The sequence below is a fragment of the Apteryx mantelli genome, chromosome 3, assembly GCF_036417845.1.
Source record: "Apteryx mantelli isolate bAptMan1 chromosome 3, bAptMan1.hap1, whole genome shotgun sequence".
Taxonomy (NCBI): Eukaryota; Metazoa; Chordata; class Aves; order Apterygiformes; family Apterygidae; genus Apteryx; species Apteryx mantelli.
In genome coordinates this window covers 19276114-19292745 of record NC_089980.1, presented here as the reverse complement: position 1 = coordinate 19292745, position 16632 = coordinate 19276114, and the positions used below count along the sequence as shown (strand labels likewise).

General features: G+C 44.8%; 1 protein-coding gene across 2 annotated transcripts in view; it reads left to right on the top strand.

Moving 5' to 3' along the window:
- COMMD1 (copper metabolism domain containing 1) overlaps positions 1–15182 on the top strand; it is an 81147-nt gene extending 65965 nt beyond the window's left edge. For both annotated transcript variants that reach the window (XM_067294668.1, XM_067294669.1), the window contains one exon: positions 15036–15182. In XM_067294668.1, coding sequence (XP_067150769.1) covers positions 15036–15143 — 108 coding nt within the window. In that variant the 3' untranslated portion in view covers positions 15144–15182. The remainder of the gene's footprint in view (positions 1–15035) is intronic.
- The last annotated feature ends 1450 nt before the right edge of the window (positions 15183–16632 follow it).

Sequence of the window (16632 nt, the reverse complement as noted above, 5' to 3'; positions counted from 1 at the left end):
TGTGCAATGCCTGTGCTGCTGCTCCGGAGCAGTAACAGCGGAAGTGCTGGAGGGGCTGGAAAACAGGTTGGGCTGTGAATACGTGACTGCCCTCCTTTTCACACTGAAGTTTCTCGTGGCTAATCAAAAGAGAGCAGTTTGCATTCTAGAAGACATTTGAAAAAACATAGACTAATTATCAAAAATGAAACAAAAACCTCTTCAACTTTTGCTTTTTTTCCCCTTGTAAGTTCACATATTCTAATTATTAAAAATATATATATAGTTTCTGTGGTCCTACTGAGAGTATGTGTTTGCAGCAGCAATGTAACTCGGAGCAGTCCCTTTGTCCATATATGATCTGCTTTCAGATCATTAGAAATGGTATGGATAAATGCCTTAAGAACAGCAAAAAAAAAGGCTGGTTTCTGTTTTGGCCAGACCATGCTGTCTTGATGTATATTTTAAGAAGGATCGTAGAAAACCCAGCTGAACACATGCTGAGCTGCAAGCAAATTTTCAAGCTTTTGCGATGCTATTTTCAGGATATTTTCTAATTGGCACTTCTGCTCTAATTAGGGTAACTTTTAGCTCTCTGCTTAGTGGCATATTTGCATTATTCTGGATTCGCGTGACTCACCAGCGTGTGCCCGCGGCAGAGTATTCCTGCAACGACGCTGTGACGCTGCTCCCCGCCAGGCGGTAAGGTGCCCCGGCATGGATCGATGCCTGGCATTGCCATGAGGCCCTAAACGCTGCGAATAAACAGCTACCCTTATAAAGTTCCTTTCTTTATGGCAAAATACCATTTTGTGGACGCAACCAGGCGTGTTTTAGCCAGGTCGGAGCTTAGGCACTTAGTTGTAGATGGGACTTTCGGAGGGCATTGCCTTTGCTATACAGAGAAGCAAACTGAGAAAGGATTTGCATGGGCTGCATTGCCCACCCACTTGTGAAATTTCCAGCTACCAGAATGAACACCGTTGTACTTTCCGTTTGAATGGTGCGCATTTAAATATCTCAGCGCCGTGCTCTTTTCTTCCCTCATCCGCTCCTCTGTTGCGGTCAGTCCTGGTGCCTTTTAGACCGCAGTGCGAGTACGGACAGCTCTGAAAGGAGCAGAAGGGAAGGATTTAAACACACCCTTTTCCAAAGCATTGATTCAATCTTTTTGCTCTTCAGTCGCTTCTTTGACTGAACCAGTGATCGTCTTTAATGAAGACAGACTGAAGTCTACAAGCCAAGATCTTCTAGCCATTGACATCACCAGGAGCCAGCGTTGCCTGGTGCCTTGGAAAATAAGGCCACTTCTTTAACTGTCTTATGGTATTAATTTCCTCTCGTTTCCACTCGGCTTTTACATTCAGTGTAATACTTTAAGGCAGGACAGTAATAGGAACTTGAATGCTTTATATAGCAGATAAACTAAATCATTACAGAGCTCTGAGGGAGCAAGCGATCTGTTTGGGGGATGCTAACCAAGTTATTAACTATGCAAACTAATAGTGGTCTCAGGCAGACTACGCCAGGGTCCTCAGTCACATGGCCTCTTAAATCTTAAGGGCCAGGTATACTTTATTCTAGTTATTACTGTTTTCTTTGACTATGTGATTATTTATTTTTAAATGCATCATACTTGCACTGTATGTATGTAGTTGGTCTAAAAGTAATTCTTACCGCTACAGCTCATTCCTGTTTTCCTACCAGTAAATATAGCAGTAACTGAGAAATATGGTTGGCACCAGTTTGATTATATAAACAGATAACTTAAAATTGGAGACATTTTCTTATGTAGGTAAGAGTTAACTAAATGCACAGTTTAAAAACTCCAGTCTCGGTGATACCCTCTAACAAAAAACATGCCCCAGTTGCACAGAAGATTTCATGTTATAATATGATGCCTTGTGGTATGTTGAAGGAAATGGTAGATAATATCACAAAGTAATTGAAATTTGATTCTGCAAAGGTAAGTCTAGGTAGTGCTGAAGGCCTCCCGTATTACAGAACAGGGAGGTTAAAACGTAACAAGTATGAGTTTCAGTTCTGATTACTGTTCTCACTAGAGAAGCCGAATTTCGGGTACCGGTGGGAGATCCTTCCAGCAGGGCTCTCTTTTTCTTACACTAATTTCATACCCTGTAGCTGCAGTTCAGTGCTACAGGACTGAAAAACAGAGAATAACTTAGGTGTTTGGAGATAAAACGTGTGTAGGGAAAGCTGTGGATTGAACTGTGCGCAGCTTTAGAAAACAAACAAATAAAACATGGCACGTGAAAACCACAACAGCTGTCCAACAAGCTAGAAATAAAGGAATATAGATCAGCACAGGAAGGCAAGAGTCGCAACCGAGGAAGGGCGTTTACCCCGTCAGTCCTGCATCTCCCTCCAGGGGACTTTTAGAGGAAAGTACGTAACCTTGCAGCGGCTGCAGCGAGAGCCTCCTCGTTAGTTAGGAGCTGACGCAGCAGCACTCAAATAAAACGATGATGGTGCTTTCTCCGGTACCCTTGTCAGCTCTGGCGGGGGAAAAGCCACCAGAGGCAGGGGAGCCAAGACGGGCTGGAGACAGTGGCCTTGAGAAGCAAGACGAGAACCTGATACTCCACCAAAAATAGTGCATATTTCTGTAGTTCTTGAACACGCGCATTGATTCAAATCTTGCAGTGATACCAAGGTACTTCAGTAAGGCTTTTTTTAATGCCATCTTTATAGGCTTCTCTGCACAAGTTTAGTGAAGCTTATAGGTATTACTGTATTTATTTTTCTTTTAAAACAGCTTAAATCCTGTGAAATATCTGTAGGCGTGCACGAGGGCATTCAGATGGAGAAAGACGAATGCGTATTTTAAACAGGATGTCTGAGTCTCCGTTTTCCCCAAGATTTCATCAGGCTTAGGATCAGAGTCTTATGACAGACGCTGGAATTGCATAGGATCCCCCAAAGCTTTCCTCTAAAGGAGGAAAAACAGCGTGACACGACAAGAATTTCTGTTCCAGTGCACGCATTTGGGATGACTGGGGGCAGTTTCTTACAGAATTAACATGATTCCACATAAAACTTTTTATGTACCAGCTCCCAGATGAGGCTTAGACTAGTGATGATGGGTCCTTTCCAATTGACCACAAAATTCAGCTGCGTTCTTGCTCAGAGACGGTGTTGCGCTGGGGAAGCCGTGCTGCTGGTGATGAGCAGAACGGAAGGAGGGAAGGCTGCAGAAAGACGTGAACTTGAGTTTCAGCCCCAAGTAGTGGACCTGTCTTCTTTTTTTTCCAAGATGGTGTTTGAAGGATACATGGTACCTTTTTCCCTCCTTCTTCCTAAATAAGAGTCGGCCTGGGAGAGTCTTTTTTTCCACTCCACAAGTTCCCCGGCTCCCTAGATCAGTATTATCTCTTTTTTTTGTTGCTTTCAGGAGGGAGCAGTAGGACAGGGGAAGAGCAGGGCTTTCTCCCTAACAGGCACTGATGTGACCAGTTCTCTGCAACTCATCTGTACGGAGGTCTTCTCAACTTGCTTAATGGAAGAGAAAAGGAGTTTGTGCCTAGAATAGTAAGAAGACAAGTGTGGTCCTCAGTTGGTGATTTTGACCTTTTTTTTCCTGTTCGTTTGCATGTTCTTCTATGTAACAGCTGGGCTAGAGACCCCAGCAGAGCTGTATACCGGAGTTACCAGGAAAGTCATCAGCTGATTAAGCCAGTGAAGCAATTTATTTTTCATGCTGTTACACCTATTCACCTCAAAAGCTGATCAAGCAGTCGGAGAAAAATGCCTCTGTTAAAGATTAAACATTCCACTCATTGTTTCAGGGTTTGAAAGGACTCTTAAATCCAAACGCGCTTTCAAAGATACTTGCGTTCAAGAAAAACTGATAAACCGTCTTGGTGTACTTGCTGTGCAAAAACAGTGTTTGGAGGGGCAGAGAGGAGTTGTGGGGGGCTGTTTTTGCACTTTGTCTTTTTAATCAATTTAGATACAGAAATGTCTCGCTTTCCCATGTCACTTCTGCACCGGGAGTTAGACCGTAACGCTTCTTGTGCTCTTGCCGCGACTCCCGTCTTATCTAAAGAATTACAGGCAGCAATGCTAGCAGGGCCATTAGTTGTGATTACCCAACCCTATATTTAGTGGCCTTGAGCTTTGACAGACTTAGGTGGTCAAAATTTGCCCTGCCAGGCTGAAGTCCAGTGAAATGTATCCCTGAAATGGTTTGTCCGTTTTCATGATCGAGACCAGGGAGAAAAAAATGTTCTGCCTGCTTTTTCTCGAATATGTTTTCATATAAGAAGTACTAGTGCCATCATGTTTTGGGGGGCGAAAAGCTTAGAAATAGTAACGTACAGCAATGTCAGGGATGTGCCTCTTCATGCCCTGATTAAAAGGAAAAAAAAATGGCCTAAATCTCAAACAAGCTAGGAGCCTCTGAAAATCTTATTTGTGCATTCTTGATGGAGATTTTGTTTGGCAGCTCGATTCCTGGAGGATTTCCCCTGAACCGAGCATGTTCTCGAGTCGAGACGCCGCCTCTGAGGAGGGCTTTCCCTCGCCTGGGAAGGTTATCGCCGCTGGGTGCCGGAGCTACTGAGCTTTGGGTTAGGTGGTGAGCAGGTTCCCCTGGTATGGCACAGGAGATTGCCAGAAGGTGAAAGGCAGCCTCATGCATACAGCTAAATGCTGTCTCCTGCCTTATTTCAATCCACAGAGCTCATATGTGAGGCTGGGCGAGATCTGGCTACAACTGAGATTTTGAAAATCGTTTTCCAACCAGATGTTCCCTCTTGTCTGAGTGCCTGAGGCAGAAGCGTGTGAACCTCCAAAGAGGCCGGGTGCTTAGGAGTAAAGCTTGTCGGAGCTGTGCTGGAGAGCTATGGTGCGCTATTAAAAACGCTACGTTTTTTGAAGAATGAGGGAGTAGCTATCTCAACCCGTGATACACTTGACGGTTTTGGTTTCAGCACCTCTTTGCTTCTGTCTCTCAAGTGGTGAAATGAAACTGATGCATCTTCTAGCCTCCTAAACAGGTTGTCAAGGTAAAATTACTAATGTATGTGAAACACTTGGACGATACGCTGAGGCCACTGCTGAACTGTTCGTCAGAAACCCAGTTTATACTCGGCACATGCAGTGAGGAAGGAGCAGGGCTGCAGCTTTCCTAGCCTGGGGACACTTGGCTTTGCAGCCTTAACACTGCTTTTCAGTATTGGCATTTGGGACTGAGGAAAACGTGCCAAGCTGCTTACGAGCAATTCCTATGAATGCATTTTAATCGCTCCACACTGATGCGTCTGGGTAACTAGAGTTGGAGAAATTACTGGGAATTCTCCATGAAAGTCAGTTTTATAATCAGTTACTTGTGCAGGAAGACTTGAACTTTGAACCAGTCACAGAGAGGAGGCCCAAACCCTATGCATATTACATATGTTAAAACATATGATGCTCTTCAAGCGAGGGGGTGCCGTAAAGGGGGCTCCAGTCTTTAACCTCCCCTGGTGACTGATGACCTCGGCAGATTTGGAAGGGCATTTTGTGCAGTAACTGGGTCAACTCTTTGAAGACACTGTAAAACAGTCCCGGAGGAACAAGGTAAGCAAGCTTGACAAGGAGCATTCAAACAGACGGGCACACGCAAAAAGTCACCGGTAACATCTTGCAAAGAGGCATCGGTGAATGAGAATTAAATTTGCATTTTGTCAACACGCACAGGTGTGTTTTTCTGAACTGTGCTAGTGCCCTTGGAGTTGGTACCAGCAGAAGCGTGGCTTTTGTAACCTGTCCTTTCTCCCCAACGCTTTGCCTTACAGACTGGCTCCGTGTTCCGGTTATTTGGAATGTGCCGGGACTGCTGCTGCTGCGCGCTCTTAGAGAGGGCGTTTGTGGTGTTTTCGGCAAAACAACCGAAGGTTTCAGCTACTCTAAATCAATAATGAATGAGCAGTGTCCTAGCAACATCTGCAAGACAGTAGTTATGACTGAGCTCTCTTTCAGCAGTCAAAAGAAATATGAGATCGCTAATCACAAATGCAGGATAATTAACTGTTAAACCTACACAGTTCGTTCATTATCAAACTCTAGGCGTTGCGCTATAGTATTCTTGAAGGGGAAGCGTGCATAGGTAATCCTTATAGAAGTATGCAGAGGGAGAGTACATAGAGCAGGGTGCTTCTGTTAGTGGGATATGGGGATTATATGAGGTTAAAAGTTCAGAAAATGAAAAAGATAAAAATCAGAAAGAAAGTAAGTTGGAAGGCTTACAGGAACCAATATCGAGTAATGTAGCCAGTTTAAAAACAGCATAACCCAATATAAAGTGTATAAACCTTGCATCAAAGTATTAAGCTGCCTCTTTTCTTACTCTTTATTGCATGAAATGTGTAAGAACTTCAATGCACGCGTCCTTCTAATGAGCTTTACTGATTGAAATATATTTTATGGCATTTTTTTCTGTAACAATTTCTGCTAGGAAAACTCCAGAAACCAGTGGACATCTGAACAGGCATGAGCAGCAGCAGGTTAAAGCATGTGCATCTCTGCATCCATAAATAATCATCTTTCATTTAAGGTTCAAAATAATAGATGGAATATTTTCAGTAAGCTGACAACATAAAAGCAATAAAATTAAATTTATCATGCATTATCAAACGGAGAACTTGTCTTATGCCCCTGGAATTATTCCAATTTCTACAATCCTTTCTATTTAATCCGTGATAGTATAGGCTTGATGTTACATTAAAAGAATTAAAAAAAAAAAAAAAAAAGAAAGAGGGTTAACGTTTTTCTGTGTGTTGATTTAATAATCATTAGCTTAAGAGATTCATGGTTCATGTAGTACCAAAATAATGCAGAAGAATTAGAAGGCACTTTCAATAACAAATGTTTGTGCTCCATTTTATGTGCTCTATTTTATAGAGTATTATGGAAATGAATTGCACTTCACCCCAGAGTTTTTGAAGGTCAAGGTTATAAGTTTGTTGCAAAAATAGCTCTGAATTTAATTAAAAATAATGAGTTTAGTATTGTCAGAAATGTGGTTATATCAAATCAGTGTATTGCCATCCACTCCATTTTTTCTGGAATTATCTGGACTTTGCTGTCATGATCTTATGCCCTAGTGTACCTTGCAGAATATTAATGGATCTAAAAATAACTCCTGAAGTTTGCAGCGGGATCACGATTGATGCAATGTGCTAGAGGGTTCAATGCAACATCTTGTATTTTATCACGCTGCATTGGTTTGTGGCAGCCTGGGTTTTTTCTCTTTTTACCACTTATCAGGTGCTCCTAATCGGAGAATTTAAGCAGCAAAAACAAATCGCTCTCATAAACAGCTAACAAGAAATATTTCCACTTCTTATGAATCATCCAGTTCAATGTGGTATGACTTTGTTTCCCGAAGAAGAAAAAATGAGCTCAAAGCCAGTGTTTTGCTTCTTTTGGGGTCATCTTTGTGTACGTAATAGAACATTGTCATGGAAACTTAAGCATTATCTCTCATTTTTTTTAGCACAACTTATGTAGGTCATTTCTGTCTCCCTCTTCCCCAGTCCTACCAAGAGCGGCATGAACGACCATTCCTTGGAAAAGCAAACTTAGAGCCATAAGAAAGCTCTCTGTGCTGGGAATGATGCTCCCCTCTGCTGCTCTGCAAGAACACCACGTGTAGCTCGTTTTATATTTTGATTTTCCTGTAGCAACTACCAGAGGCGTGTGCGTGGCAGAGGGGTGCTAGGAGAGTTGCGCGTCTAAACCCGTCGTCCGAGAAAGGGTAACGGAGCAAAACCCGCCACCTGCAGCCGGGCAGCTCTTCGGGGCCTCCCAGCGATGCTGGCCTGAGTCCCGTTTGCAAAGCGTGCTCCGCGCGTCGAGGAGAAGCCCTCGGTGGAAAGGTTTGGAAGCAATAATAACAACGCTCAGGTAACGACACCAGGGTTTATCTGTCCGTCTCCTGCCCTCTGACAGCACAAGAGCAAATCCCCACCTTAATGAACAAGACCAGTCTATAATGAGGGATATATATCTGCGGGAGGCTGTGAGGCATCATTGCAAAAATTACGTTAAAACGCGCCTTTTCCAATGCAAATGTGTCCCGTGTCCTCGCATTGTTTTTAAAAGCACCTAATTTCCAATTAGGATTTTGGGTTGGATTGGGTGAAGTTGGGTTGTTTTTTTCCAGCATCGCTGACCCCGCCGAAACCCTGGCTTGTCACAGGAGAGCACTACGATTTTGTCTTAGGCATCATCCCCGAGCCAAAACGGGAACCAACACTTTCAGTCCATTATGTTGCAGTGAGGCATTTGGAAAATGGTGTTTGGAGAGTATGTGCAAGCTCGTTTTAAGCGTGGAGTCCTGCCATTTAATCTAAAAGGTAGATTTAATTTTTAATTTAAGGTATGAAATATTAACAGATATGGTAATCGTCCAGTATTCATTTTCCTATCAAATATTAGCTTGTGATTTGGGGTATTACTTATAGGGTAGTCCCTGCAGTATTTTCCTGGAATGTATGTAAATGTAATTAGTAAATTTTGAGAAAGTGGGAGAAGTACAAATTTTCGGATAAATCCAGAGGTGTTTTTTTCCGTCTTAACTCATGCCACTTGAAACAGGTCGTACCTGAATGCATCCATAACCTTTCCGTTTACTCTAGGTAAGCAACGTTTTAATGGTTGTGAGCGAACGTGAAAGAAGTTGATAAAGCATGGATTTACTCTGCAATTAGGATTTTGTCTTTTTGCGTCTAGCGGTGGAACCCGTGTGCCCTTGGCTGCTGCTGGCGGGTGTCGCTGGAGAGGAGGCGGCTCTGCCCGCCGGCCCCGTGCCCGGCTGCTGGCACGTTTGCTCTCCCGTGCCGCAAGCTGAGGCTCGCGTGAGACCTTAGCGACCGGCGTGTTGCACCACGCAGCGCCGCCGCCGCCACGGCTTTCTCTGCCGTTGTTTTATTTACCCCCAGCTGGCTTTTCTGTTTGCAACCTAATTTGCTTGCATTGTAAGTTGTTGCTAAGATATTATCTGGTGTTAATGCATCACTGATTTAACCCTAATCCCCCTCTTTGGAGGTAAGCAAAGCCTCCAGTGATTTCGGTGCGTTTAGAATAAAAGTCAAAGGTATTTCTGTAGAAGAAACGTTGGCTGCGATAGTTGTGTTTGAGGGAGGACGGTTGGCTACATAACGTGTGTGGCTTCAGATAGCTCTGCGCTTCTTCCGAACTGCATAATTATATCGGAAAGCCTCCCAAGGCAGGCTCTCAGTCTCTGTATTTCAGTGCTTTCTCCTGCTCAAAAGAGCAAGGCTCGGAGCGAGTTGCCCGACAGCCGGTGTCGGCGGGGGTGTTCGCAGCTGCGCGCCCCCGCTCCGGGGCACCAGCGTCCGCCGCGGGGCAGCAACGCCCCGCTGGGATGCCTGGGGGTGTTTTGGCCGTGCTGGGGCTCCCGCAGGTACCGGCACACGTCCTCCCGTCGGTCGGGGTGGTTTGACTTGCGGCACGCGGGCTGGATTCAGCCTGCAGGTTATTTCTGGCCTCTTCTGCGGAGTAACCGCTCAGGTGGATGGCTGTACCTGCTTGTCCGCCAGGATCTTACGGGAGAAGCCTATATCGTTTTGGAGGTCTTCTCTTCTGGTTTTGCTATCCAAGCTACCCTAAAATATTTAGAGGTTTAAAGTCATGATTGCGGAGCCTTTATTTACCGGCCTTCTGTGATGCACTTAATTACGTATATAATATATACATAATATTTTTCTGGTTAACGGAGGAAGCAGACCTGCTTGGCTGCAGAGTCTTCTGCGAAATGGCAGGAAAAGTGACATCTAGTAGTGAAGAATTTGTTATTTATTGCTTAGCCATGAGGAAGTAAAAAGTCTATAAGAAAGCGGCAAGATTAATTTCTGTAGAAAATGTTACGACAAATTTATTTGATTCAGCATTTCATATGTCCTATTTAATAAGTGGAGAAAGAAGTTACTCTTTATTTTAATCCCATTTCACTGAATAGTTGGGCTTCAATCCACAAATTAGGACAACGCTTTTGAACTCTAGCAGTTTTGATAATAACTTTTATTGACATCCTGGCTTCCGCAATTCTTTTAATTAAAAAAAACCACCCTCTAAGCAAAGCACTTGGCTTATCTCAGTATCAAAAAATGTTAACAAAGATAACAGAATTTCCTTACTAGCAAGCAAATGCATTATTATATGTTAACGTAAACCTGTTTTATCAGCTAAAACCACTTAACGCCTTTGTTGACAAAAAATTTGGGAAGGCCAAAAATTAATGTGCGTTCCTAATCACCAGCAAGAGGTACCAGGACGTTTAAAACGTTTGAAGGCAAATTTGGTTTCCGGTGACATTATAGGTTTGGATCGTTACTTTACGCCGGGGGTAGCCTGATCTTGCAAACCTTCTAATCTAATACAGAACATTATCCCAGAGAATAAAGTCTCTTCCAGAGCAATGAAATTACAGTGAATCGCTAGCAAATGAGTGCGCCATGGGTATGGAGAGGAGAGGCAAGACTCGCGGCACCACGATGCTGTCGTTGCTCCAGCGAGCAGCTTTTCCCATGGCGAAGCCGTGCCCGGCTGGCTCCTAAACCGTAGTTGCGTCTGGGCATCGCTGGCAGGAGCTTTTTCACTGTCTGACGCGACTGGCTTCCTTCAAGAGGCGCGTTTGGCAGGATGGGGAAAGGCTTCTCGTCCCAGGCTGCACTGAGGTAGGAGGACAGAGCAGATAACTCCGTTACAAGGAGCTACAAGGACGATGCTCAAGCGCTGCCGTCTCAGCAGCGAGGGACTCGCACCCGGCGCTGGCTGCGGGTACAGCCCCGGCTCCTCGGGGGGTGAGCCTCGCTCTCCTGGTGGGCAGCCAGCGCTCAACTGTTGGTGAAAGCAGGCCCTGGTGTCCTGACCCCGCTTGGTTTTCGGTCGTTGAGGCTGCCACCGACGCCTTGGTGTCCTGGTTCAGCTGCTGGGCAGCTTTTGTTCCCCGCTCGCCCTCCCGCGAGGCGTTCGCCTTCCTTCGCTCCGTGCTTTGCACAAGGCGTTTCCACCCGGGCAGGCAAATATTTGCCTTTGACAACCTTCATCGCCGCTGGCGGGGCAGGCGGGAGGCACGGCGCTGGCGTTTCCTCCCTGATCGCACCAGGCCCAGCAGCTCCAGCGAGACCAAACCGGCGCCCAGGCTGTGCGGCAACAGACTCCCCAAAGCGCCACCCCGGCTGCGGGAGCAGGCGTTAAATCAGGACATTCGTGGCTCCAAAGCAAGTTTACCGCCAGCCGCTTCCCAGTTTTCGCCCACCCTTTAAAGTTGCCGTCCTGGCAGTGGCCACGTTTCCCGGATCTCGAGCGCTGTAGGAGGTCTCTAAATAAGAGAAAATGAACACAAAGGGAACAATATGTGAATTCAGGCACTTTCGTTTCTGTTTTTTCAATTATGATGGTATTCTTTTAAAGTTTTGAATGTGTGAGAGTTGGTTTGCTAAAAAATACGCTTGAGCTTCGTAAGTATAGTTACTGAGATACAGAAAGTAGTGCTTATCTTTGTGTTTTTCAAGCAGTTAGCAAGAAAGCTGATGTTTATAAAGACATTCTTGCATATAAATATCTTTGCAGCTCTCAGTTGTTATTTAAAAAAAAAGGGGGGGGAGGACCTGATTCATGGGTGGAGGGAGCTTGTATTTCTTAGCTGTTTGTTTTGCAACTCCTTTTTATAGCCCAAGCTCAGGAGGGAAATGGGAGGAGGGGTGGGAAAGCTTGCGACAGGGGGGAAGCAAGAATCAAGTCTGATATCAGAGCACCTGGGCCACGTTTCAGATGTCTCCACGCAAGGCTGTGATAATTATTCAAAAGCAGTGCAAGCTGCATAGGAAAGTTTTACCTACTTTACAGGTTAAAAAAAAACCCCAACCCTTTGCAAGCACGGTTACCCTGGCGTGAAGCGGCCTGCGCCATCTCGTGCAATGCAAGAGCGCTCTTTTGTTTAATTTGCGTTCCTTTTAACTGGCGAAACCCGAAGAGAAGAAAAGCTTCCTTATGCCTGAGGCGCTTGCAAAAACACCTCTAGCAGAACTGGCTCAAAACTTTTTTTCTGGTCAGGTTTGGGAAAATCGGAAGCGATGAAACTGGGGGAGGTTTGAGGCATTGGCTTGGCAGCTGCACGTTGCAGAAGTTGCACCAAAGCCTCTGTGCTTGGGCTGAAACTACCGATTTTTGCTCTTTCGGTGGCGAATAGTTTGCCGTAGCAAGGTTATGTGATCTGGTGGCAGTGCAGTGCTTCTGAAAGCCTTGGGTGGTTCAATAACTGGCCGGTTGAAATTTGACTTTTCCAAGATTTCTTACTAATCAAAGAACGTCCAGGGAGATGTTTTCAGGGTTTTGTCTGTGCTTTACTATTAAATCCTGTAAGTTTATAAATGCATCTTTTTCAGGCAGATATGACCTGGATTTCTTTTTTTTTCAGTGCACTTCTAATCAGACAGGGAAGTGCAGGAAAGCCCCCTGCCACATGGAGCGGAGCTGCCAAATGCCAGACCAAACGCTTTCGTTCTGCGCGCTGGCTGATCGCAGCTCAGCTTCGCCGAGGTGGGCTGTGGGTTTTAGACATGGGCGCTGGTGCCGGGGTGTTTTCAGTAAGACTGTCAAAAACTGCTGTCAAGGACAAGGGAAACAGCGTGAGAGAGTCTTTGCTTCCAAGTCCTAGACTTCGTGTCTGTATTGCTATCGATCCTTAACGTTTAACGCTCCTGTGTTGCGATGTTGCTTCGAATGCACTAAGTAATCTTAGGGAGCTGAATGGTTAATTAAAAAAAAAACACAGTAACACGGTTTTCAATAGGATGCTGTTTATGGGTATAACTGCTTGTTCAGTCAAAGGCCTTTCCTATAGTCAGCTATATGTTCTACGTGATATATATTTAGTTACATACGTGACTGTTACTGAACTTTTGATTGAATGAAGTATCAGCAAAGTTCTGAAGTGTATAAAACTTTTTTTTCCTCAGAAACGCTCGCACACTCAGTATGTAATTTGATCTCTGCATTTTTGGCCACTTGGCTTATTTGCTAGTTAGCAGGTAGTTGCAAATGTGAATGTTTCATGAAGGTGGACTCATCCAATATAGCTATGATAGGTGATTTACCAGTGCCTGGGTATTACCATTGCGGAGATACAGTGATATTTGAAGACAAAAAAGTTTACAAGGCCATGATGCTGTCTTCTTACCAGATTTTCCTTCTTAAAGCTTGGCGAATCCTGATATGAGCGGGTGGTTACGTCCCTTCAGTTTTAAGGTTTGGCTCAATGTTTTGATTTCTGGGTTGAACCGTGGTGGTTCCCCGTGTGATTTCAGGGCAGAAGCCCTGGCACAACCTTCTCGTGCCCTTCGAAATGCCTGACTTCCTGATAACGGCCTTCTGCCATCGCCTTTTTTTTTCTGTTAATGTTCTGTTGGCAGAAACTTTTGTGATAATTATATACAAAAGGACCTCCTTGCTTCCTCTGTCGTTTTGGTTCTTACCCCCCCCCCCCAAAAAAAAAAAGGAAAGAAAAAAAAGATAAAAGAAACCGTTAACAGCCCAAGAATCCTATATTAAAAGAGGGAGAGAAGGTAAAAGGTAAAATTATCCCTGATGCCTATGGAAAATGCATGTAGCGTTTCTAAAATTTACTTAGTAAAAATGTTTGGTTTTAAGTTGCATTTGTCGGATTATTTTATCCTTGTGTATTAATTCCATAAGTGTAAGGAAGGAAGCTGCAATATTTTTTGGCAAATGCTGATTATATTAAAAAAAGTGTTTTGAAATAACGACAGAAAGCTTAGTCTGATAGAAAGCAAACGAGAGCTGGAGATGCCCTTCTACTTTTATAAGCAGTGCAGTAGCGGTGTTACTTATTCAATAGATATTCAGTATTTCAAATTGCCCAAACTATTCCAATTTCTCATTAGGAGACCTCCCTTCATATCAAAAGAACCATTTTTGTATGTGAATGCTTTACTTTATTTAAATCAACATTAAACAGCGCTCTAACTGCAGGCCTCGTGACTGCTGTTCCTTTCCTTTCTGCTTTTTCTTCTCACTGCAGCGTCTTCGAAGTTCGTTCTTTCTCCTCTGCTTCCTTGTGAAAGTGGCTGTCTGCACTTAAATTTTTGAATATTTTCAATTTGTTTGAGGGCTTCACCTGGAATGACCTTTTGTGTGCAGCCATACACCCAGCAATCTCAAAACATTTCTTTTTGCAGAATCACCATAAGAAATGTTTTCTGACTATAGGCATATCAATAGATAAGACTGATGGATTAGTGATCTCAGGTCTTTTCACATTGATATTTATAGTTCCATATGGTTAGAATTTTTTTATATATATTCTATATTTTCTGGGCCCTTGACAAAATCCTTTCTAGTCTTTTTTCCATACCCCAATATCCATCCTGCCAGAGAACAACTTTTTTTTTTTATGTGACAGGGTTTTTTTCAGAGCAAATCAGTGCTGCTTCCTAATTTTCTTGTAAGTGTAAATGGTTTAGTAACATAAAGCTCCCCTAAATTTCCGCACCAGAATGTCATTTGCCAAGAATGGTTTTTGGGCTCTTGTTTTCCCACGTATAAAGTCTGTTTTTCATAAGTGACAAGCTTTGTGCAGTGACTCCAACCACTTTGCATTTCCCAGTATCTGCAGCAACAGCTTGTGGGATCATCAGCCAACCTCCTTCAGATTGGAAAGAAAAGTGGAAGTCTCAGATATAATTAAACTCCTACAGGTTTTGCAGCAGTCCACAGCTAAGGAGAGACCCAAATTGATGCCTACATTGAAAGGAAAGACAGGCAGAGCTCAGCCTTTATGTGTCCTCTTTGGTGGCAGCAGGCTGCCCCATCAGCACATGCTGTCCTTGCTCAGTAGATGTGTATAAGGCCTCTGCGTGTCCTGAGGTTATCTAAGCGGTAACAGGAGAAGAAGGAGATAAGGGACATAAATCTGCAGGAAACCAGAGCGCATTATCCCCACCCCTCTGCGTTCCTGGAGAACAGTCTTCTTTCTCAACTAATGTTCTTGCAATTTTATTTTGTAGGAGTCTGAATTTCTCTGTCTGGAATTTGATGAGGCCAAGGTGAACCAGATGCTGAAGAAACTGTCAGAAATAGAGGAGAGCATGACCTTGCTGACTCAGACCACGTAGCTCTTGCAGCAAATAAAGAGATTGCAATTCAGAAAATCATTGAGCTTGGTACTTTTTTGTAATTCCTGTTTCTTTATATGAAATAGTTAATGATTTTTGAAGCACGGTTATAACTGGAGACATGTACAACACATTCAGAAACACATGTGGGCTAAGTTAGGCTGCGAAGCTTTCTTCTACCCCTCCTCCAGGCCTGTTCTCTAGGGCTGCAGTGGAGCTGCTTGCCAAAGCGCTCGATACTGCATAAAGCTTTGCATAATCAGGCCTTCGACTTTAAGAGTAGCTTTTCTCGTTTTTCCCTCGATCAGTTGTTGAGCCTTCTCGAGGCTTTAAGTATGGGGCGGCAGGAACAGCAAAGGTGAACCGGCCGGCTGTGGTGGGGGAGAGGTGAGCAGAAGGGAGAGCCAGGCTAGAGGGGACTCGTGTTCATCCTTCCAAAACAGAGGCTATCGAGGACAAATTTCCCCGTGCAAACTTTGCCTGCATCAGTCTGAAAGCCCAGCAGAGTAAATGAAGGGCAGAAAGTTCAGGGAGACCCAAACGTACATTTTTGTAATCACGAGCCCGGCACCGAGCTGGGAGCATGCCCTGGGCGACGGCGCTGCTCTCCCACGAGGCGCCCCCTCCGGCGCGTGCTGAGCGCCTGATCCCTGAGCTCCTGGTGAGCCTTGGTGGGCGCTTCCGCCCCGCGTCCCCCAAGGCTGCGTATCCTCGTTAGCCTCCCACCACTCAGCCTGGCTGCGGCCGGTCCTGCTTGTCACGGTGTCTGTCTTGACCTCGGCTCCCCCGCCCCAGGTGAAACCCAAGGTTTTTAGCGTGTGCAAGCTCAGCTTGGAATTTGGGTGAAAGGAAATCGCCCTTGACAACAAGGGCAAGTTCAAATAGTTGTGTGAGGTATCGAAGTATCTCCTAGCAGCAGATAACGCCCAGGTCACTGTGCTTCTCTGGGCGCTCTCGGGAGCTCGCCTCTTCTCTTTGCCGTAATGCGAACCCACGGGGCAGCCACTACCCTTCCTCCTCGAGAGGACCCAACAGCAACGTTTTCCGTCCCAGATGTCTCCGTACAGGTGGCCTGGGCTCCTCACTGTCCCCACAGGGTCGCGGACCAGCCGGCGTGTGACGGGGGCTCGCTGTTTTGCTTTGCTGCTGAAGGGAAGGTGTGCATTCGCCTTTGGTTGGAGGCTGCATCGATTCTTTGCCTTTTATTTCAGCTCCATAAGCTACCTCCTCCTGAGCTAAAATTATATTGAGTGCTCGTACCAAGATAGAGATGACAATGTAAAATGCTCTTGTGCCATAATTAAAGTACACTTCATTGCTTCTCTTGTGAATTTATTGCTTGTGGAGTTGCCAGATTGTACTTGGGAGCAAACTCTCTCTCCAGAGCAAGGAAAGAGCGCATTTTCCCATCTGCCCCATCAGAAGGTAAAGCATCACCTAAAACAATTTGTACCACTGCGTTTGGGATTAGCATTTTCTTTGCTGTTCC